The sequence below is a fragment of the Ammospiza caudacuta genome, chromosome Z (genome assembly GCF_027887145.1).
Source record: "Ammospiza caudacuta isolate bAmmCau1 chromosome Z, bAmmCau1.pri, whole genome shotgun sequence".
Classification (NCBI taxonomy): domain Eukaryota; kingdom Metazoa; phylum Chordata; class Aves; order Passeriformes; family Passerellidae; genus Ammospiza; species Ammospiza caudacuta.
In genome coordinates this window covers 40,470,922-40,496,028 of record NC_080632.1, presented here as the reverse complement: position 1 = coordinate 40,496,028, position 25,107 = coordinate 40,470,922, and the positions used below count along the sequence as shown (strand labels likewise).

Below are 25,107 nucleotides of genomic sequence, written 5' to 3'. Positions count from 1 at the left end.
CCCATGTATAAGGTGGGGGTATCATGTGTATGAGTGCACCCTCAGTCAATTTCCAGAGGATGCCAAATTGGGTGGGATGTCGCTCTGTTGGAGGGCAGGAAGGCTCTGCAGGGGAATCTAGATAGGACAGATCTGTGGGCTAAGGACATCTGCATGAGGCTCAGCAGGGCCCCTTTGTCACCATCCCTGAGCGTATTTAAAAGACCTGTAGGTATGGCGCTTGCGAACATGGTTTAGCCTTGGCAGAGCCAAGTTAATGGTGGTTTTGGATGATATTAAAGGTCTTTTCCAACCTAAATTATTATTTTCCTTCTATTTATTATGTCCTTTTCTGTGATCTACTCATCATTGAGATCAATGTGAGCAGTAATTTAGGTTCTAGTGTGATTTCCAAAGAATCTACTTGCCCACCCTTCAAAAGGGGGCTTAAAAAGCAATGACTAAGAAATGATGAGAAGTAAAACCAATCTAATGAGGGAGATTGTTTGTATTTCCCAGTCTGTGTGTTTATGGTGTAGAGATTTTGTTTGTAGCATTTTTATTCCTCTTTTTTAATGACTTCCAAGGCACAGTAAAAGCCTGGCAGTATCTTTATTGTATTCATTGATAGTAGTGAATGGTTATGTGGAGAGAGGAGTGGGTTACCAAGCACAAATTTTTCTCAAATGTTAGTTTTGTTCCTTTCACTCTGTCTCTTACTCCTCTTTAGTTTGGGGTTTTTTACAATCAGCCATAAGGGCTCTTCAGTCTTAGTTGTGCGACTGATACCTTGTTCACCAGATTAATATTGAGATGAATCTGTGAGATGATCAAAGGAAAAATTAAACACTGAAAAAGGACTGTGTGTAATAATGTATGCATACAGAAATCATGATAGTGTTGACTGGTTTAAGTAAAGTGAAAAGACTAGCATTGTGTCACTTTTATAAGTACTTAAGAATCAATTAAACATAGTTGCATTTGAAGCTTTTCTTATTCTTATTTGCAAAGAGGTTAGAACTTTCAACTGTGAATTTCACTTTCTACCAATGTGCTGAGATAAACATAATTTTTTGTGTTTTTGGGAAAACGATGGGTCAACTCCTTCCAAAGTGTGCAGGTGTTCAGATAAGAAATGCTTGTCAAGTGTCTCACTTTGTCTCCACATTGCATTAAAAGCAGATGCAAAGGCTGTTAAAGAGTAATAAAAACTCTTTATAGTAATTTACAGTAAGTTTGAATCACCTTCAAAATGAATGAACATTGGAATAGTAGTCTTCTATATAAATACTATGTACCTTATAATATTTCTCTAAGGAAGTGCAAGGTAAGTGTAAAATGTGTAGCAATGACTGTAATTGGTAAGGTGTTTCAAGCCTGTTTGTTATCTTATAGAATGAAAACTGCTAAAAAGTAAAATTTTTCTAGGTATTCGATTGTGTGGTACAGTTGTCACTGATGACAGGTATTCTTTAAAGAATTTACCATCAGAAATGTGGATAAATTAGAAATAGTATCTTGACATATTCCTTTGAAATTAGTATAATATTCTGGTAGTACTGTGATATTCTGAGGAGAATAAATATTTTGTATTTTCATACAAAATATTTACAAAATATTACAATGTCTACATGTATTTGTAAGAAACTACCAGATATATGTCATGGTCAAATAATATATGTACTGCTGTTCCAACAATTGTTATTAAATATAGTATAACCTGCAAAAATATACTTAAAATTTGAGAAGTATGGCTATGTATTGACCTATTAAAAAAACTTCTACAGCTGGGATCTTTTTAGTGTACATTGCAATTGCTACATCTAAAACTGGTTATACAACTACTGTAAAAATAAGAATCAGTATTTTATGTTAAAATCATATAAGCATTTTACTTAATGTTTTTGAATATTAAAAAAATATCTGTGAGGTAATGTAACATCTTTAATAATAATTTATAATAATTACTTATAACTGTGTGGGCCTAAATATGAAACTGATTTATTGTTTTAAGTCTAAGGAATGTAGGAGGAGTTGAAATTAATCAGTGTGATTTTAGTGTTTTGGCCAGTTTCAGTGAACATTTTCTTTCGGGCTAAGAATACTTGTCCAAAATAGTCTTTAGGAAAAGGAAGTAGCTCATCTGTCTTGAGTGTAGAAGTTGTTACTGTTTGTTTGGTATTTGAAGCAAGTTATTTGTTCTAGGATTGATCTCCATGATAGGAATTGCTTTTGTTTGAGGGTAGATCCACCAGCAGGTTGCTTGTGACTAGTTGTGATATGATTTCACATAGTGTGCAAGGATGAGATGTATTGTTTAAAAAAAAATTCTCTTAGCTATTACTTAATTTTTAGTAGAAAAGTAAGATTTCAAGATGTTAGGGTTACTAGAATCTTACATGGGTGAAATGTTGCGATGGGACGAATAATGGGTAAAAAAGCCCATGGAATACTGTTAAATAGAAAGATAACACATCTTCTGTCTGAAGAAACCTTCAAGTGCAAATTGCTACAGTACTTACACTGTTTAGCCACTGTCAGAGTAGCTACTTAGGTTAACAGTTGATTTTTCCAAGTATTTCTTGTTTTCTTCTAATCCACTATATGTATCTGTGGTTAAATCATTGCTCTTTGCTGTATTAATATGTTTCTCCAAATAAACTGCAAAATTGTAAACAGGGATAAATTTCCTCTGATTTAAAATTTTTTTTTTAAATTAATTTGAGGACTTATTACTTAAAAATTATTACCTCAAATTTTTTATTTTACAGCTGTATTAACTTGCTGCTGCCAGTTTTTATATTTGAAAGGTGCAGATTCTACAAGTGTCTACTCTTTTGAGTTCAGATTGGTGTTTTTTCTTTTATTGGGATATAAATTTGTTTTTTTTTTACTTTTTAAATTTCAAGTGCCTTTTTGTTTCACAAATGCAACATGCCCAAGGCTTCCATTTTAAAAGAAGAAAAAATACTGTTTGAAATTAAATAATTCTATAAACATTGTTACTCATTTGTAAAATTCCAAGTAACTTAGTATTTCTCAATAAATGAAATAGCCAAAGCAGGCGGTTAGAGGTGCTTGTTTAGTGAGAAGTCTCAACTCATACAGAGTTTACCTTCTTGTCTATCAATTCTAGCTGCTTCATAATAACATGTTTGACATAAAAATCTCAGAAAACAGTTCAAAACTGAGAATATTAAATTTTCCTGACTTCTTGCTTTAGCCGGTATTGTTACTATTCCAGCTGTCCAGTTATTAAATATCATCATCTTAATCAGCTGCATCAGGACTGCAGTCTGCCATCGGTTCGTACCCCAGTAAGATTATCAGACCTGTAGATTCAGTGATTGAGTAGAGCAGCTCATGCTTAAGAGTGTCCTTAGAGGCTGTCTTCCCAATAAAACTTGTCTGAATTGAGTTTTTAATAGTTTTGATTATATTTCTTGGTTTTCTGAGTGCTTGAGCACCAGCTAATGTCTTCCCTGGAGGTGCTAATAATTGCTGTTATAATGAAGTCTAATTTTTTCTCCTCAGTTTTGTAGCTTTGATCTTGTTTATACTGTCTCTTACAGGCTGTATTACCTGAAATTAGAATTGCAGTTTGCAGCTGAATCTGAATGCAACAAAAGCTACATGTATTTCTTTATTAATGACTTTTAATATATGAATTTTATGGGGAATAACATAGGGAAACAGCTTAAATCCCCTGAAATCAATAGATTTCTTCTGTTGTATATTTCTTATGCAGTACATCAGTATGATTAGAAATACATCTGAAGTGAAGTGATCACTTTGGTTTTTAAACTTTCCAGAGAAATGGTAAATTTATGCATGTAAAATAATTTTTTAAATGATTTTTTCATACTATCTGGTATTACTTTGTAAGTAACAAAAAAGCATAGATAGGTCCTGTAAAACTTAGTGGCTTCCAGCTATCAACTCTTTGAAGGTTTTGTCTGCAGCTATTAGTTCTATTTTTTCTGTATGTTTCTGTACAGAAATGTAGTATGGTGTTTCAATTCATGTTAGATTTGATTTAAAATCGTGAACCAGATAGGAACTTTTTATATTCTCTTTCTACTCTGAACATCTCAGACTTATAACCTGATCTTATACTGATTAAGGTCAAGAGAATTTTTCGAGTAATTTCAGCTGTCTTCTAAAATGCTTACAGTCTTTTGAAAGGCTACATCAAGTGTATATCTTTTCACTGGGACTGTTATATGAAATTGCATTGCTTTATAAGCTTAGTAATATTTTTATTATGTATCTTTTTCAGGGTATTGAGGAATGGAATATTGGCCATCTCAATACAATATTGGATGTTGTAGGAGAAGAGTGTGGAATTTCTATTGAAGGTGTAAATACTCCATATCTTTATTTTGGCATGTGGAAAACAACATTTGCATGGCACACTGAGGACATGGATCTCTACAGTATTAATTATCTCCATTTCGGGGAGCCAAAGTCATGGCAAGTTTTTGTCTTTTTTTTTTAAGATGACTTCTGTTTATTTCAGCTGACTAAACCAAACAGATGGGTTATGGTTGATTCACAGTGGCAAGGTTTACTAATAAGCTAAGATAGTAATTCAGTGAGGGGTTTTTTAAGCTCATAATGCTGTGAAATCACACTGATATATTCTTTTATTTTAAAGGGAAAGACAGATGAGTACATAAGACTTATTTGAGTTCAACAGAAAAATATTTGAAATATACAATATGAGAAGTTTAATATGTTGGGAACCCCAAGTGTATTTGAGGAACTTCTGAAAGAGCTCTTTGAAATCAGTTTTTGCTTGTGTTGCCTTTTGGGGCTATGTACCATATTTTGTATTTAACATGTATTTAATTGCTTTTTTGAATCAGAGTCATATTCTGTACAGTTAACTCAGCTGTAGGAGATAAGATTCAGAGCTAAAGGTACTTCCTGTATGTGAAACTTCTACTGTCCTTTCTCTGTAATCTTAGATATTTGGTTGAACAGCTTTAACAGGCAGTTTGGTTTAATACACTGTGATATACCTGTATCCCGAGTATATAAGACAAATAAATTCCTTTTGTTCTTAAAATCTTTTTTTTTTCCGAATATCTGTGAAGAGAGTGTAGAATGTTTAGAAAGATATGCAAAAGATAAGTTATGCATAGTTCAATTCTTGGAGTTTCTAGTCATCTGAACGTGGACAGAAAATATATAGCTTGTAATTCCATAAAACATCACTGTTTTTTTATACCCATACAAAATTCAAATACCTATAATGTATTTATTCTGTGAATGTGGTAAATTGGTCAGGTACTCACTCTTAGATCAGTGCCTTATGTTTACCTGCTTTGCTTATGTAATGGATCTCTTGAGTTATGGCAGAGAAGGTGAATACCACCTATTGTAGTAAAGCAGGTCCATGTCTGAAATTGATAAATTATATACTTAGGTATGTGAGGTTGCTTCTTTGAATTAAACATACAGAAAGTCTTGTTAACCATATCATCAGTATCTTTAAAAAAATGTATGTAAAGATAGGTGATTCCAGAATGTTCGAAGATGATAGGACAATTGTAAATAATATGATTGCATAAAGTTGTTTTCTGCTTCTTAGGAATTTAAAAAGTGCTGTTTGAAGAAAAACTCACTGCATATTGTGAAATTCCAAACAGTAGAGTACTTAAACTCTGAATTCCTTAGATACAATGGGAAGAAGCTAGGAAAGCTTCTTTAATTATTTTTGAAGGAGGTATGAGTTGATAACAGGATAAATGCTTTTCTAGTTTACCGATACTTTTTATGCTTCTAATGAACAAAATCATTAAACACCATCCTCTTCATATTTTGAAGAAATAGTGGTGGATACAAATTCATTTTCTGTACCACATAGGCCCATATTTTTAAGAAATGCAGCGTTATCAAAAAGTTGAACAAAAAACAGTTAAAGATTTGTTTACACATGTTACACATGTCTCTGTTACTGGAGGAATGCTGTAATTCATGCAAAGTTCATTTATCAGTAAAATGTGTTGTGTTAACGTGGTATTAGTATAGTATTTTTTTCAAGAAAGTGGGATAGGAGCTGAATGATACTTATGATACTTATGAAAGATATTTTCTGCTCTTTAATTCTACTGATTTGCCAATCCTTAGTGGAGCAATATAACTTGACATACATAGTAGTAATACATATTTTTTGATTTTACTGGTTGTACATGTGGTTCTTCAAGACAGATGCACTGTTCTTTCAGAGAGCTAACATGCAATATATTTTCTCTGAATTGTGAAAGGACAGCCATTTCCATCTGGGAGTCACAATTAGAACTTGTGGCTAGAATGTGAAGCTTTCTGCAGTGTTTGGGCATAGGCTAACTTGCATTGCATCTTGTCAACACTTTTACTTCAAGTGTTACAGAGAGAAGTCTGTAGTTCTATGTTATGTATAGCAGTTAATTCATTGACTGCCTCCAGTGAAACATGGGAGGAAGTTGTGTCTGATAATTTACAAAATTAGGATTACAGCTGTTTAGATGTTTATGTATATATTTATGTAACACATAGTATGGGTAACATAATACATACATTAATTTTATAGGTTTTTCTTAACTTGCTAAAGAGGCAATATCTTAAAAAAGAAGAAGGAACTTAAACGTAAAAGCCCTGAAATAGAATAATGTAAGGTCAGAAGAGATTTGAGTATGGTGGGGAAATATTTACTGGAAAGAGACTTAAATTTACTTGCTATTAGGCAAGAATTTTTACTGCAGTTTTCTCTTTGCATTCTTAGGGCAAAGGTACCTTGCAAATGCTACCTCATTTTATATCTCAGTTTCTTAGAAAAAATTATTATTAGAAAAAGTTCTTATTAGCAAGACAAACCATTGGTGTGATTGGTAGTGTGGGTTATTAATTCAGTTATCTCTTGATATTGGTGTTTTTTGTAATGGGATTTATAAACCTCTTACTAATACTAAAAATTCCTTCACTCTGGCATTTGTTGTTAAATTTTTTTTTCTATTGTAACTATAGTTTCAGGGGTATAGGTCTTAAGATGATTTATTTTTGTTTTGTGTAATACTTTGAAGAATTTTGTCATGTTAAGCTGTTAAAGTGCTCTTGAAAATTAATGCTTAGCAGAGATCAGATTTTTGTTACTCGAAGAAATATTATACTATTAATATATGTACTATATCCTTGGGTAAAATATAGACAATACTTCAATTTACATTGTAAGTTTATAAATAAAAAATCTGAGTAAGACATTCCCATTTTTTGAAAACAATTCTGGGGTTTATTAAGTATCTGAAAGCAAGGCTTACTCTTTGTTCTGGTTACCTGACTTGTGAAAAACAGTGTGTTGAATTTTTTTTAAGTGTTGAGATGATATAAATCTTCTTGAAGAAGAATAATAATGAATATAAGGAAGATTTTCTTAATCAGGCAGTAGGTAATTATTTTCATGGCACTGTGGGTATTTAAAATGTAATAATAATAGGACAGTTTTTTCCTATTTTATTTTAAAGAAGAAAAGATGTGTAGAGAATTAATTGTTTTACTTTAGAAAGTAATATTTTAAAATATTGTACTCACTTCGTTCACCTTTTACATCTGATGGTGAAGGCCTGAATTCTTTTCTGAGCTAAGAACTAGGTTTTTACTTCCCCTTGAAAGGGGCACAGGTAAAACTTGCAGTCTGATACAAACAATAATTTACATATCAATTTGTATGTTTTCTGTGACATTCCGTCTGGTCTTTGCTTCCTAGCTTTTCTGAAGACTAAAAATGGCAAAAGACAATACATTATGTTAAAAAACTCTCCTGTTTGGTAATGTCTTTCGTAAATCACAAAATGCCTTGCAGGGTTGGTCAGTCATAAAGTAAGTAGGAATAAATGCTACAGAAAGAGGAGATAGTTCCATCTTTGTGACTATATCAAGAAAAAGAGACCAGATTGTTAAAGAGAGAATGCTTAGACAGCCAAATTTAGATGGATTAGGAGAGTGAGACTGAACCTGACAGTTTATTTAGGTTGTAAGAGGAAATAAATCTGTTGTGACAGTTAAACTAAATCAGGGATTTAGGTTCATGAGCTCTATTTGTGATTTCAGTGGATATAGGATGGGAAGGAATCTGATCTCTAGGTTGCATGAAATTTATACTTTGAGCAACCTTACTGTTACCTCTTGATTGCTGTGACTAGAATATTTTTTATGGATTTGCTGGTATAGAATGTGTATCAATACCTTTTCATCTTGCTTAATGAGGTGGAAAAATCAGGAAGGATACAGAGTTACACAGCAGAGGTTGTTAAAGTCTTTGAAACATTTTGCGTGAAGGCTTTCAGATTTTGAATTGCAATAGCAGGGGAAATAGTGATGGGGTTATGAGTATGGTGGGATAAAAATGGATGGCATTCTGACACTAGTTTTAGACAAAATTATGGACAAAAAAGGGGAAGAAGGAAAAGCATACTCAGACTGATGCTAACATTGTATGATTTAAGAACAAATATGGTGATAAGGTAAATGGATTTAGAAAGTTCAGCTAGGTCCTTACAGAGCCTTCTGAGGAAGGATTAATAGAACTTTCAGTGTGATCAGCAGCTGACAAAAACTAGTCAAATTCTGGCCAGGTGATGCAAAGTTCAGCATAAGTGGAAAAGTCTTGGTAACTGCAGAAGTTGTGCATCCCAGTGATGGTATGGACATGTTTCCTAGTTATGTTCTATGTCTAGAGAACAAAATAAACATAGAAAACTACAGGGAAGTCAAACCTGTATGGCAGAAATGGGACTAAAGTGTAAAGCTTCCATTAGGATTAGTCACACTTCTTGCTGAAAACTGTTATAAAAATTAGAAATACTGTGAGTCACAGAGATGACTGTAATCAAATAGGGATTCTGGTTGTGAAAAAATATCTGTAATCAAATAATGTAGTGGTTTGTTAGCAGATCCGGATGAATTATCGTGCTTGAAACAGAGCAATCATTTGCTAATTTCAATGTTCTTCACAAAGTGGAAGAACTTCGGTCAGGGATTAGAAGAAAAGGAGAAGTTTTATTTGTTTATTTGGTTTGTTTTTCCCTTGTGGAAGAGGATTTTGTTTCTTAAAAATTTAGATTAAATAGGAACATTTTTAGGTGGCAACAGACTTTTGCATTTCCCATTCCAAAACAAAAAAATGTATTAACTTCCTAAATTAAGTTTCTGAAATTTAAATCTGCTCATATTTTAAAAAGTTATGTATCAGGTTTATGTATAATAAAGATTAACCACCTAAATAGATAATAAAGTAAATCAGTAGCTTATAAAAGGGATTCTGAGCTCAGTGCCTGGAGTTAGATAGCATTATTTTTATGTATTGTGAATGTTCGCAAGTTTTCTGTTGCCAATTATAAAACCAATTAATATAGTTCATTTTGAAAAAAAACTGATGATGTTTACTTACAACATCATTTTATGGGTTTGCAGCTTTTGAATTTTAAAAATACCAGTCTGCAGGCAAAATCATCAGCTGTTTTTACCTTGTCAATCTATATCATGGGATTTAGAGAAGTAGCTTCGTTTAGTATTAAGCATTGTTTGATTAAATATTAAGCATCACACTAAATTTGCTTGAAATTTATGCTATTAACCATTATCTGCATACACCTGACTTTGGAAGAATGGAACTCAAATTGTTTCACATTCCGTTTCTGGTCACTGACATGAGAATGATTGATTGGGTGGATAGAAAAGGCTGCTTGTGTGATAATCATCTTGGTTGGCTAAGCAGTTTTTGAACAGTAAAGCCACAATTTGTTGGTTTTAATGCGACTGAGAAGAAGCATTAATCTTGAAAACATATATATAAAAAAATTAATTACAAGTTAATGACATAATGTTCATTACTTATTTGTAGTTAATCTTGTTGCCAGTACTCTTGATCTGCTGAACTAAGACATATTTCAGAAGATGTTTATTAACAATACTTGGTAAATATATGTACTATATTTTTTCTGTCCTTGTAGTAGGAGTATCAATGAACGGTGACTCTTTATACTTTACCAGGTATGTCTTTGTGAACTAATAGAATTAAAATCTACTTAGCTGTTGGCAATAGTGAGAGACAGGGAGGCTGACTTGGTGATCAGAATCTGATTTTATTGTGGGATACAAATGCTTATATACTATTTCAGGGAGACTAGTAACGTGTACTACAATGGTTAGGTTGAAATTACATACACAAACTTATGCATTTAACAACATCTCTTGCTTGCAGAGTTTAATGGGATTTTCTTTTTCTGGTAAACCCGTTTGATTTAATCTTCTTGCAATCCAGGTCTAATTTTCAAAGTTCCAGTTTTCTTTTGCCAAGGCATCGTGTTATTAAATCTCTTACGTTAACCAGGTCCAAAGTTCATCAGGAGTCTTGTATCCTCCAGCATTGCAGCACTTAGCATCATCATTTCCCCTTTTGTCTTTTCTTAACTTTTTGTCTGTTTATTTGCTTGTTATCCAAGAAACACTCTTTTTGCCTCTTAGTGATTTACCATTGCATTTGCTTTGGAGGTCGCTGGACTTAACCTTATTATATGAGAAGTCAAGCAAATGTTAATGGCTGTTTAGTAATGTGGCTAAAAGAAAGATGAACACAAGATTAAGATATTTTTCTATGAGCTTTTAACTGTTCAAATTCTCATATAAGCTAGCTGTTGAGATTAAGGGTGAATAATTTTTATTTCTCTGACTAGCTCATTTGCATTTGGGAGCTTTTTGTTTAATGCAGAGTAGACCAAGAATCCAGCAAGATTCATGTCTTTCATCATGAAAGGCAGGCACACATGTGCTAAGCTCAGTTTTCTAACAAATGGTGTTACGAATCAAGCCTGAATGGTTCTCAAGAGTGACTTTGGGACTCCTAATGTGTCATAGTACCAAAGGTTGTCTGTCTCCATTCCTTTGTCCTTGTCTTAGCTGTGAGGAACAAGCAATTTCAGCAGAAAGTAAAGAAGTAAAGGATTGAGTAGCAGATGTTACCGTACAACTCAAGTGAAGACTATGATGAAAATACATAGGAGATGGAGAGAGAGAGCGCGCTGGTGCTTGGGACTGTTATTTTGAAATTTGATATCGTGTGCTGCCGGCACAGCCTGGCCTGCGGGGGGAGGGAGGGGAAGGGGGGGGGGGGGGGGGAGGCAGCCAGCGATGTGTCCAGCCTCTTGTAGGAGCTTTTAACCCTTTGTGGACAATGAAAACATTACAGAACATTAACCCTTCCTAGAAGAGTGATGAAGGTCTGGGCAGAGAGAGAGATGTGGGAGGAATGGAGTGGCATTTTTGCTGGACTCTTTTTTTTTTTGTATAGCCATGGACTGTCTCCTTCTAATACAGAGACTGCTTCCAGGGGGGGCAATGCCTCAGAACCAGGAGGGTTCAGTGTGGGTACCCCTCAGCCCCAGGGGGTGCAAAAAATGTGAGGGGGAGAGGCGCCCCAAGGAGAGACTGTGCCTTTTTGGAAGGAGACAAGGCATCCTTAAAAGGAACCCTAGAAGCAGCCCTGGTCCATGTGCAGTGGTGAGAGCACTGGGCATGGAAGGAAGATGACACGATGGCACATGATCTCCGGGCGCTGCCGCCATGTGACACGAAACACAGGAAGTTTCAACTGTGTTTCCAGGGGAAGCCCATGGCACAAAAAAAAAAGGATTCCTTCTCCTCTTGATGAACTGAGGATTGATTGCTTGAAGACTGGTGCAAGACCGAGAGTTGGTGATTTGGGGAATGTATTGTATTGGAGAGTTGGGGAGGGGGAGGAGATATAATTGTGAAGTTTTAATTTTCCTTGTGTGTTTTTTTTTCCTCTCTTGTAGTTTAGTTAATAAAGTCGTCTTTATGTCTAAGTGAGAGCCCGCTTTGCTTATTCCTGGTCACATCTCACAGCAGAAACCAGGGAGAGGGTATTCTCATGGGGGCACGGGCAGTGTGCCAGTGCCAAACCATGACAGTATGCAAATAACGGCTTGAGGTAGTTGGATGTTTTATGCTTGTTTTTCTGAGTGATTTTTCAAGGCTGATGAATGAAATGTGTTCACTGTGTAGTAAAAGGCTACAATTTAGCTTAGTTTAATAATGTACAGCTGAATATACATTTCCTTCTTTTCTGAATCATATTTTTTAATAGAGAAGACTCAATCCAGTGTTATTGCAACATATAACGGAAACAAAATCCTATTATATCACAAATTAAAACAGGTAAAGTCAATAATAAATCCTAATTAAACTTTCAGTAAGTCCATGAAGTGCAGAAAATATGTTAATTACAAAGAGAAGCAGAAATGAAACAACTTTTCAATAATTTTCTATTTTTTGGCTGCAGTGAACATTAAAAATAATATGTTCCTTGGTATTTTTTGCTGAATTGTTGCAGACAGCATGTGGAATTTAAAAAAAATTAGACTGTTGTAAGAACAGTGGGTTTCTAAGATATGTACAATTCCGTAAATTGAAGAAAGTCTATTTCTATAATGCTTTAAAACTCTAATTGTAATGATTCTACAAGGGCAAGTTTTATTCCACAGCTTTTGCTGTAGGAAAAAATAGAGATTTTTAATGCTCATATTTTTCTGTTGAACCCTTGTGTCTTGTGAAGCATGCTGAGATTCAGAGAAACTTGTAGATATTAGACTTATTTTACATTTTTTTCATTTCATTAAGAAAAATAAAGTGTGTGTTTCTTTTATAATTGTGGTGATGTAATAATATTTAAATATTGTCAATGTATGTGACTTTAAATAGTGAATGTAACATTTTGGAACTACATAATATAGTATTTAAACTAGAACTAAGCTAAGTTTTCCTCAAACCTCTGTACCCCCCAAAACTCAATGTCTGTATTTTTTCCTTAGATGTTAGTATATTTTTTTCTGCGCAATTTTTCAGTCTTCAATCTTTTTGACTCCTGTATACTTTGATATTTATCATACATGAATGATGACTTTCAGTCATTATGTAGTAATTATGTCTTTAAACATTTCATCCTTTTCTTTATGTCAATTTTAGGTATGCTATTCCTCCAGAGCATGGGAAACGGCTGGAAAGACTAGCTCAAGGTAGGATTTCCAATATTTTCATATGTATGGTGTTTGAAGGGCAGCCCTTGAGGGTTGAGGAAAGTGAGAAACGTTGTTCTTGACTCACCTAGTGTTTTATTACATATACTGTAGACACATAAAAGTCACACAACATTATTACCCTGAGGAATTCTTAAGAATTGAAGTGATTCTTTGGTTTTTTGTTTGTTTGTTTTTTTTTTTTTTTTTTTTTACTGCCACTTGTAGCTTGGTGAAACTTATGAAAATGAGGCTTAATATTTTGTTGTTCGTTAGCTTTTCATTGCTAGTATTTTTGTCTCCTCTGTGCCCTTACTCTTTCTTGTCCTAGCTTCTTTTCATCAGCAACTTTTTGAATCTTTTTACCCAAATTTGATACAGAGAAAGACAGATGAGTCTCCAAAAGTTTCATCAAAGTTGATGGTTGGGTAGAGGATAGAGTCCTGGTTATTGCCTCTGTGAAGGGGTAAGCAGACAAAGTGTAGAAACACTAAGTCTTATTTGTTTACAGCTTGCTGACTATTGAGCAGGCATATAGATCCACTTTAGCTGAAGCATGTACTGGCTTTTGCCATTTAGAGGTGGCAGAAGTGTTTGGGAGAAGGAGCAGAGATGGTTGTAAGTTTGAGGACTAAGGGGTAAAAACTACTAGTCTGTAGGACGATTCTCACTCAGTAATTTGTTTTCTTTTCAGTAATAGTACTCCTTTATTTTTGTTCCTGAATTAAGAGTGCAAATTATGAACAAGGGAATAACTAGGGATGTTTCTTGGCCTGGCTGCCCATGCTTTATAGCTTGCTAATAACTGTTAAAGGAATTATGGAATGGAGTGCTTAATGAAATGGAATGAGAGGAAAGGAATGCTATTGAAAGTTCATAATTAGATCTTGTGTATCAGGACAAAATTCTGAAAGTTTGTGTACATTTTGTTTTCATATTAACTTTTTTTTCCTCAGTATATGGGTACATGATTCTTTTTCTGAGCTATATAGAACGATTACAGTTAAAGATGTGTAAGTAAAGACCTGTGAACTTTCGGTCTTAAAAGTATGTCTTGGGAAAACAGATTTCAACCTGAATAATTACATTTCCTATTCCTAAATTTTGTCATGGTATAATTTCAAAAAGTTATCAGTTGTTTTCTTTGCTTTCCAGTCTCTTTTCCTAATGCAAAGTATAGAACTCTATACACTGTTTGTTTTTCACTGGTAAAATAATTGGAACTTGTAGGCTGGGCAATAGACACTGACTTAGGATGATTCAATAATTTAGTTTTACAGGAAATGATAAAAGAGTAAAAGAAGTAGAGAATTGGAAAATTTTCAGAGACAGACACTAAGACTGTTGAAAAACCTGCCTTTTTCTTTTCATACCTGATAGTAAACTCTTAACTTTTCAATTAGTAGAAGTGTAAATAAAAGGAAGGGGATATGGTAAAGACTTGTGATGACTGACACGGGTAACATGAAAAGTTGTTCATCGAGTCTTCCGGTGTATGTAGAGACTCCAAATGAAGTATCTTGTCAAAGTTAGCCTAAAGTTTATTTCACAGTATTTCACAGCATTCCTTACTCTCCCTGGTGGATTCTAAAATTTTCATGGAATCCTAAGTGAGATTGGAGCACAGTGGCACAGAAATGTGTTAGAGGAGCATAGGAACTGCCTCTGGCCTTCGGAATCTTGGAGCAGCAACTATTTGCTACTAGATCAGTCAAAGGAAGCTGACTTTTCATGCTGTATGTAAACACTTCTCTATACACAGTTTTACATTTGATGGGAGTAAGATCTGTGGGTAGATAAGACTTTACATGTAATATTTTTTGGCTGCTTTGGCATTTACTGTAAATTTCATATTGCTTGTTAACAGCTGTGCAGTGTTCTAAAACCATTCAAGTTTCAATGTGCTGTAGTGAATGCATCGAATGCATCACATTTTTCTTTATTTTCAGAGTAAGGTAAAAGGATGGGCAGTTGAAGCAACACTTGTTCCCTCATTTCTAAAAATGAAGTGGTACTGACACACAGTATTATTATCTGTCTTAGACAAAAAAAAAGCTTCTTCTTTCCTTGAAATACCTTGATTTCTGTAGATATTGGAGTAACCTATACAAATTTAGGAAGTAGGTAACTTTTGGAGATACATGAAAAAAGAAACTGGCCTGAAGGTGCAGACAGCCCTCTTACTGCTGATGGTGACCTAATACTGTAATAGAAATGAAACATTAGGTGTCAGAAAAATGGAAATCTCCAAGACCACTCTTTCCAGAAAATGAGAGGTTTTACTGGGGGAACAGTGTCTTGATGTGCAGGTGCTAGTCAGCATGGGATGCATCTCCACAGAAGTAAGAATTAAGCTGCTCTTAATTTTATGTTAGTATAAGTTGCAAAGAGCTGTGGCGTGAGTTGAAAACTTCCTTTAATGAGTCATGCTTATGATCATAACTTAATTATTTTTATTTCAGTACTATGTTTTGAATAGCAAATAACAAATCGTAGAATCAGATACTGAACAGAGATGATAAAATTTCAAATAATATCTATTCCATTACATTTACTAAATGAAACTGGATTTCTATAGGAAAACTAGGTACTCATACGGAGATTATTATTGTAGCGGCAATGTAAGATAGGTGAGTTAGGTAATGCTGAAGAATGTATTCTGTGAAACTAAACTTTCAGTATTTCATTTTAATGTAGTCTGGGTTATTTTTCTGTGAGTAGATTGTTTCCATGATATTTTTGGTCCAGCTATTTTTGGTCCAGCTGAGAATGGAATCTACAAGATACTACAATGATGAACAATAAAAACCATGGATTTTTTTTTTTAACTGAAAATCACCATTTCTTATTGTTTCCACGCTGTGGTCTTCTACTTTGCAGCTGGTGACTTGTAAAATACAGTTTCATATAAGGTATCTGACAAAGATGAAAATATAAAGTAAGCTGTATGTCACTTAAAAGAAAACATTAATAAAACATAGTGTAAGTGAGACTTTTGTACTTAATACCATGTGAAGGGAAAATAATTTTGCATGCGTGCAACATTTGGAGGAAAAGAAAAGTAGTTTCTTCAGGAAGGTTAGCTCTGATGACCAGATGCCTACTGAATTAATTGAATACTCCTAAATAATTAAAATAATAAAATAATACATTACAAGTGACAGATTGTGTAAGTCAAGGCAGGAGTTGATACATAAAATTAAGGGAAGGTTAGAATATTTTCCATTATCTTGTCTGCACATCACAATTACAACACATGCCTTTTGTGCATGATTGCTTTCATTTTTGCTTTCCATTGAAATCTTGGTTGACTGTGGCGGCTACAAATGGTTTTTCTGAAAGACATTAGACTTGCATCTAATAAAGACAACAGTTTGATTTTGCCCTTCAGCTGCTTTCTCATTTATGTAGATTTTTTTTTCAATTTTATGTAGACATAAATGTAATAAAAACCTCAAGTGAGCTGTTAACTGCAATTTTTATACGAGTTGTTATGTTAATCTGCAATACCATGGTATTCTTAAATGATTTTTTGTTTCACAAAATGGGTTAGAAAATAGAGAGGATAGAGGCAGAGTGGCAAATGCTGTATTGAAGGATTTTGGAGATCTTTTAATAGATTGTTTGAGTGCAGAAGCTGTTTTAGAAAGGCGATGACATCAATCTGTGATGTTCAATTATGTTAAAGAAGAAACTAAAGTAAAGTTTAATATATTATAAGTATGTATGGTTGTCTTACAAAGCTTTTTATGGTGTATAAATTACTTTTTTTTATGGAGGTCACTACCTTTTATATATGAAAGCAAATTAAAATAATTATTCGAATGAGACTTGAAGTAGAACTTGCATAACTTCTAAGGATCTTGAATGTGAAAACTTTAGGAATTGAAGAATGGAACTTTTCCTCTGAAAAATAATTAGTCAAGTTAGAAAAGTCTTATTTAAGAGATAATAAAGGTTTGAACAGGTTAATCTGGGTATACCTACAGTTGTGTTTCATACCACTTGAAAGCCTCTTTGTGGCTTTTGTATTCGGCTTTGTATAGCATACAAATTGCCATTGTTCCTTTGTGATGGTTGTTATGCAGACTTACCCTCCTAATTTTTTTCATGTTCACATAGAAAGTTAAATCAAATTAGTTCAGATCATGTTAAAATAATTTAAATAAATTATATTAAGTTTAAACCTATCAAAGTAAAATCTAAAAAGAGAATTACTAGAAAACTTAGTACTTCTGTAATCTCTGCCATTGTTTTGATAGTACTGATCTGCAAATTATTATTAATATTTTGTATAAGTCCTTTAAATGTAGGCCTGAAAAAATAATAAATAATCATAACCTTGAGCTTATTTATGTTAATTTGATTTATATTTACTTTCATTAACATTAAATGATATTAAATAAATTTGCAATTTAGGATTTTTTTTTCCTTATGTTCTGAGTTTTATGATTATACATTATTTTAAATAATATTAAAGAGAAATGCAGCACCTTTAAATTTTAGGTGAAGTCTTGAGTAAGGAAGTGTTGAAAATTATAGGATGTCTAGCTTCATTCATTGCACTGGTCAGGATTTGATTTGAAAGTTCCCTAAGAATATGATTTTATGTGGATGTCATTAAATAATGACTATTAGGGACCAAGTTATGATTTCCTTGATCATTCAAGGTAAAATATAGCAAACCAACCTGCTCAGTCCAATGGAGTTGTAGAATTATACTTCTGAGAATGGTATTGTAATTTGTGCATATGTGATTTTAGCTGGACAATGTAATTGAAAACATTATGGGCATATTCTTAGAAGCAGAGAGGAGCATTCCAAATATCTTGAAAATGCTAATTAACCAGGGAATGGAGCCCAATCCAACTTCAGTTTGCCTGAGTGATAGGTATGATATTGATGTGGTCATCTGATATGAGCTGTGTGTGATATGTTGGAAAGGTGGAAAGGAAAAATGAGACTGCCAGCTAGCAACGCTCACTGTCCCTCAATAATTTAGAGATTTGAACTTATTTTTAAAAATATGTTCTATATGCAAAGTCCTTTATTCAGCAATTTTTACATCCGTTAGCCAATTCTCCCACAGAGATTTTATTTTCTGGAAGAAAAGCTTGTGTGACTTACATTTAATCTGGCAGACAAAGGATCTTCTGATAAAGAGAGTCTTGTAATGAGGAAATACTACCTTTCTTTCTTACCTTGTTTATTGAAGGGGAGTTCCTTTGAGAAAATGAGATGAATGAGGCTGAAAATTTTGTGTGCAAAGTGTAGACTTTGACAAGTCAAAAGATATTTTACAACAGTACAGAATGTGTAGGCTGCACTTTGATTTCACTGTGAGGGCTCTGTAACCACAGCAAATGTACTCTTGTAAATTTCTAGTCGTGGATTTTGAGCAGGTTGTGTTCTGGTGCTCTGTGTTATTTGCGGCTTTCTTGGAATTCAGCAACAAGCCTGCCTTCTAGTTGGACTTGTCACAGCTATGTCTGGTCTCTTGGAGCTGGAATGGTACAACTTAAGTTTTGGATGTCTGCCCATCATTTGCTTTGTATCATCTTGTGTTGAACTAATTAAGCATATTGCAATAACATGATTTGATCCAAAATTTGTTTTCTCAAGGAAAATTCAGTTAAACTCTCTGCTTTTAGCAATTAAGCTTTTAGCTACTTTTCATACCAGCTCTTCCTGCAAGGCTCAAGTATAATTTCCAGTCACGTTTTTCACAGTAAGTTCCCATGTATTTCTGTTATTATACTGCTCAAGACTGAGGTTTCTTGATGCTCAGAAACTGTAGGTTTTAAGTTTTGACTGCTATCATTTATGTTATAGGCATTAATTGTGAAAAAATTGGTTGAATTTTTTTGCTGGAGTCCTATAATTGTGGGCTAGTTTCTTTTTCTTTGGTCAGTGAAGCCACATATATATAACTGTACCTATCAAATAGTACTTTTTGAAACTTAAAGCATTATTTGCAATTCAAAGAAAGAGTAAAGAATTCATGCTTCTTGTTGGTGAGAGAAAAAAATATAAGAATGACGAATTTTAGTAAAATTTGATCTCAGGGCAGCTTAGCAGGCTTCTTAGTACATTGACCAGCACAAGTCTACATTATACTTTTGCTGTTTAAGTGCTGCTTAACTTAATTTCTGAGAAATCAGAAAAATGTTGTTCTTCCAGTACTGGTGAGTGTGCTAGATTGAATGTACATAGAGTGTAACAACTATAATAGGATAACTTTTAGATTGTTCTGAAGTTTTAGGGTGATTAGTGGACATAATAGATAACTCACCAGAGTGAAGAAATTAAATCTAACATTAGAGAGAAAGCTACATATTATGGAAAATTGTTATTAATTTCTTTTTCTCAAGGCATTAAAAAATTCAGATGATTGTTTGAAAATGATTTTTTTTAATAATTGAGTAAACATGTTTTTCTAATAATTAAAGTGCTTCTGTGAATGATGAACTACCATTTATGTGAGAGGAATACAACATATTGTACAAAGTTAGGAAGTTGTATTTCTTTACTGTAGGGATAGTTTGTTAGTGCAAGGTAAACCTAGTCTTCATGGAATCCTTCTAAAGTTATTTACTGCAATGGATTTTCATGTGTGCAGAATGAGCATTAACATAAAAAAAGCTTCTGGAAACAATGTATTTCTGTAAAGGGTAAGAAAGTATGCCTAAATGTACAGGTCTGCATTTATTCTATTATTTCACGTCTTAACAAACAAGGAAGACCCTGTGGCCCCTCCCTCTGGAAAGCAGTGGAAAAACTTAGGAGGTGCACTTGATTTTTGTGAAATCTGTCAGAACCTAAGAATGACATGGTAAAAAATTCTAAAGCAGGTTTTAACAGTATTAAATATTGAAAAATATTACAAAGATTTCCTATTTGATTTAATGAAAAGATGTACAGCTTTGCTTTTCTTGTCTCATTAGGGTTCTTTCCGAGCAGCTCTCAAGGATGTGATGCTTTTCTTCGCCACAAGATGACTCTGATTTCTCCCTCAATATTGAAAAAGTATGGAATTCCTTTTGACAAGGTACATTAATGTTTCTTTTTAAACTCTACTTTTATGAATTGAGTTAGATTGTGTTTAGTATAAACATTGTTATAGTAAAGGTGAGAAAACTTTAATTTGTTTTTAGATAGTGGCTGCATGAAACTTCTAATAGTGTTGAAACTTCTAATAGTTTTAGTTTTGGCATTAAACACTTGTAGCCATGACAGCATTTCTGTGGGTTTTTTTTCTAAGGCATTACCAAAATTTCTTATTTTTAATTTATTTTCATGGTAACTTTGATGTGATTTTCTGTTGACTGAAAGACTTCTTAACTCACTTTGTTAAGTTGTATACGTAATATTTTAACATGAGTATTAATTTCTTTGTCTGTATGTTGCTTTTCTGAGGCAGTTAAATGTAATTTTATCATTATAAGGGCCTGAAAGGTTTAAGGTGGAATAAAGCCAAAAGGACTTTTACTTAATTTAAAATATATTTTAATTGGCAGAATAAATGTTTGATAAGCGCATTATACAAACAGAAACTGAGAAGAATACCTGTCTTTCTTCTTTGAGGATGAATTTAATACATAGCTGCTTTTAAAAACATCTGAAATATTCACTTTCTTTTTCTTTCTCCAAGATTGTTTTTTATTTTGAACTTCATGTAGGTGCCAGCTAATAAAATATTTTCAATGCATTGCTTTTATTTTTAAGTGTGCTTATTTTATACATTTTGTAAATTCTAAAGTTTTAAATTCTGGAGTTCTGTAAACCTGCTTAGAAGACTAGAACTTGATTTGGAAGGTCCCCTGCCACAATATCTCTTTATTTTAATACTGAGTTTTCAAAAGGCTTTTGATCATTAAAGGGCTATGATTCCTGGTTTCCCATTGTTCAGATTGTTTTAAGTTGTTCAGGAAAAACAGGCAATATACATTTTTTTCTCAGTTTATTCCCACTGCAGTGTGGTCATGTAAACTATCCTTGCCACACACCTTGCTTATTATTGTGTTTCCTGTTTTTGTATATGAGCTATTTATTTATTGATATGATGTGGGTGTGTGTATAACTTTGCTTAACTTGTTCCCTGGCCTAAAATACAGGAGAATACAATGCTTCCTGTCTGGTTTAGTTGATTAAAAAGGAAATAAAAAAAGAAAATAATATTTTATGTCCAGTTTTGCCCATCTGGAAGCTAGACACCCGACAGGTGTTTGCTCACTCCTCCTTGGTGAGATGGGGTGAGAACTGGAAGGATAAAAGGTAGAAAACTTGTAGTTTGAGACTGAGACAGAGACAGTTTAATAGGGAAAGGGAAAGCTATTCACACAAGCCAAGCAAACGAGGAGTTAATTCAGTGCTTCCCATGGGCAGGCAGGTGTTCAGTCATTCCCAGGAAAGCAGAGCCCTGTCACGCATAACAGTGACTTGGCAGGACAAATGTCACCACTCCAAACCATTGCCCTGCCTTCTTTTTTTCCCAGCTTTATGTACTGAGCAGGGTACCATGGTCTCAGCGGTCCTCGCTGTGTTCCCTCCCAACTTCTTGTGCCCCTCCATTCTCCTCACCGGTGGAATGATGAGGGGAGCAGAGAAGGTTGTGTAAGACATGCCCAGCAAGAACTGGGACGTCTCTGTTATCAATCCTATTGGCAACATAGATGGGATAAAGACACAGATGTGTTTAATGCCTTTTTGGAACATCACTTCACTTTTCATGCTTAAATCAACCTATGTATAAAATTGAAGAAATGGAGGCATTTAGAATGATACTGCCTGCCTCAGAAAGCAAGCTTTTTTGAATAAATTACTCGTAAAATAAGTAGTTTGTTTTCTGAATGATTTATTATCATATGGAAATGTAGCCGCATTCAGTTTTTGTAATACATAGGTAAATATACTGATTCCCTTCATAGCCTTGTGCTTTATCATGAAATGTCAGGTGAAACTTTCCAAGCTGGACGGTTTTATAACCATATTTATAGTTTTGGATTTACAGAACATTACTCTGAACAGTGTAATTTTCAGTGGTTGGTGTTTAAAGTAGCATATTGCAGAATGTCAGCATACTTTTTTTCAGTATGACACATTTGAGGTGGGGTAAGGCAGTTGATCTTTGTATTTGGTGTCTTGGTTATTACTGTATTTCAATGTAGAGGATAATAATCCTCTAAAAGGTGGGAGGGGGAAAGGAAAAAAAAGTGCTACAAACAGTTAAATATTTAAGTTTGGTTCTATCACCTAGTCTTCGGAGGAAGCAGACTGTACCCAAGTGTAATTGTAATTAATGGGATTCACTGAGAAAGTGAATATAGAGAACCAGGCTGTGATCTCTCATGGCTCAAAGTGATAGGAGTGGAAATGTGCTCAATGCTGATAAGTCAGCCTACGCCTACCAGGTGGCAGCTGAACTGCTGCTTGTTGTAATAGAACACCTGCTAAACTGTCAGCAGTGGGAGGGTGTATTGAGATAAATTTTGGAATCGTTAGCGTTGAGAATAATCTTTCTTAAACATTCCCACAGCAATTGTTGAAGTGCTACAGTAACAGTTACAATATATGCAACTATGTGTGCATTTGCATGTATATACTAAATATGGATCCACAAAAAATTTAACCATGCAAAATGTAAGATCCGTTTTTTTTCTCTAGCCTTGATGGCTATTTTTCTTGTTTTCCTGTCTTTCCTTCATCCCTTAATACAATCAGAATAGACCTCTTTGAAGTGCTAACCCTGTGTGTTCTTGCACTGGGCAAAAAAGCACAAAAAGAATTTATAAAATTTTAAAATAACAATTTTGAAGAAGATTGTAAAAGCAGAAATTGAATGTAAGATACCTATACCAGTAGAAAGGTGAGGTTTAGGACATGACATTAAAAAGAAAAATGTTTGAAGTTGTAAATTTTAATTTTGGTGACTGTTTTAAAATTTAACCCTTCATTTTTGTGATTTTAAGTCATAAGGATATGCCCCTAAAAAGAGTCATATTTGTCCTTGTAGTTTTTCTCACTGTATTGCTTATGCAAAGCATTGCCGCACACTCAACAGAATCTATTTAGACTCTGAGAAGTCTCCTTATTTTCCTGTAATAAACAAGTGCATATGTTGAATAGTCATCAGTCACTGCTCAGATTATTTGCTTCATATAAATAGATCTGTTTGCTTTTCAGTGGGTCTGTTGTCTGATGTATTTTTCACATAAAATGTGTATCAAACAGAGCATGGAGAATCTCTTTTAAGTATTTACTTCTGTATAATCTACTTTATTCATTAACTCTTATCAGATAATTTGGAAGACAGTGTGCTGTTTCAAGTCTTTGACTAGCCTGTCCTTGATAAAGTCTCTGGAGGTCTGACTTAAAGAGATTAAAGCTGTCACTGTGTGGAGAGAATGTTAGTGACTGACAAGAAGTGCTGTCTCCTCTTTCTCCATATAGGAGAGCAGCAGTCCATCCTAGTGTAGGAAGATGAGATTTCTCTCTTGAAAGAGAGTAACCTGACTAGTGATTTGTTTATGTTAACACACATTTTTTTGTAGTTTACTCTAAAAGCTTTTCAAGTCTTGTAACACTAGTTGGGATTTTGTTATTTTTGTATATACAAAATATAATTACTGTGTATTGAGTTTTAGGGTGGCTTTTTCTTTTCATTTTTTGTTTTCTGCTTTCTGTAATATCTTGTCGATCCAGTGGTCTTTGCATGTTTTCTTTTGGTTGTAGTCCTTTGAAGTTATCCTTGCTCAATCTTTTTAATGTCAGAATTCAACTGTAGTCCAGCTTTTCGTCTTTTAGAATCACCTTTTATCCCCTTTGTCCTTTAGCTATTTGGAATTCTTACCAATAGTTCCAGAGTGCTCCTCCTCTCTAAAATTTTGCCTAAAGAGAAAGAGGGGAAGGACAGTGGCAGCTTAAAATTTGTGTTTTAATAGCTTTCTCTTGGGACATTTTGCTCAACATTTAGTCATGGCAATTGTGGCTATTTTGATCCAGCCTGTCTTTGCTTCCTCTCAGCCAATGAGAATGGTATCTTCTTCATACTGTGTTTTCTAGTTATTTTCAAGTTTTATTACCAGTGAGTCTCTGTTCCAAGATAACCTTTGAGTTCTTTCTGAATTTATTAATTATTGCACCTAGCTATGTATTTTAGCATAAAGAACATTGTCTCAAATATACTTTCTGTTTAAATTAAATCTCATCTCTCTGCAAGGTAAAAGAAAAAAAAAATATTTGTTTTAGTTAGTTATAAAGGAGTATATAGTTTTCATTGCTGTAGGACTAGAAATGCTTTGTAATGTGGTTCACATTGAGGTTTTTTTTTTTTTTTTTGAGTTTATTTATTTTGGCCTTTAAAAATTTTTTTTTATTACAGGTTACCCAAGAGGCAGGAGAATTTATGATCACTTTCCCATACGGATACCATGCAGGGTTTAACCATGGATTTAATTGTGCAGAGTCAACAAACTTTGCCACTGTTCGATGGATTGATTATGGAAAAGCAGCAAAATTGGTAAGTAAGCAGAAAATTCATGTGTAAGGAAATATTTCCTGTGGTTATTTCTTTGTGAGAATCTCAGGAAGGTGATGAAAAAGGGATAACTATTAGATAGTACATCAAGCTGCCATTGAAATTTAATTTATAGTTGTTTTTTGATAGTAGGGATTATACTTCCAGCAATATATATTCCTCTCAGTAGTCAGTTTTGTTTGCAGCTTAATGTATTTATTATTCTTCAAAACCAATTCTGTTTTTGGATGTTTTTAAGTTGAAGCTACGTACACTGAGGTTAATATTTGTGAAGACAACAGACTTCTGCTGTTAAATCTTCTTTAGTCTTTGCTGTTTGTGGAAGCACTTTAGTTTAACTAGGAATTTTGATACCTGGAAAGAAACATAAATAGTGAAACTTCAAATAAAGTTTAAAGAAACAAGTTCATTTTGTCTCATCGTAAATCTGATCAGAAAACTTGTAGTACAAGATAATAAAGCAACTGTTTGAGGTGTGTATAACTGAAGATATTTTAGATTGAAATCTTGTTCTGTGGT

General features: G+C 33.7%; 1 protein-coding gene across 1 annotated transcript in view; it reads left to right on the top strand.

Annotated features, from left to right (window-relative positions):
* Positions 1-25,107, top strand: part of KDM4C (lysine demethylase 4C) — a 249,926-nt gene that overhangs the window by 24,172 nt on the left and 200,647 nt on the right. The window contains exons 5-8 of the mRNA XM_058823279.1: positions 4,259-4,452; positions 13,003-13,052; positions 19,997-20,100; positions 24,433-24,570. Of these exons, the coding sequence (XP_058679262.1) occupies positions 4,259-4,452; positions 13,003-13,052; positions 19,997-20,100; positions 24,433-24,570 (486 nt within the window). The remainder of the gene's footprint in view (positions 1-4,258; positions 4,453-13,002; positions 13,053-19,996; positions 20,101-24,432; positions 24,571-25,107) is intronic.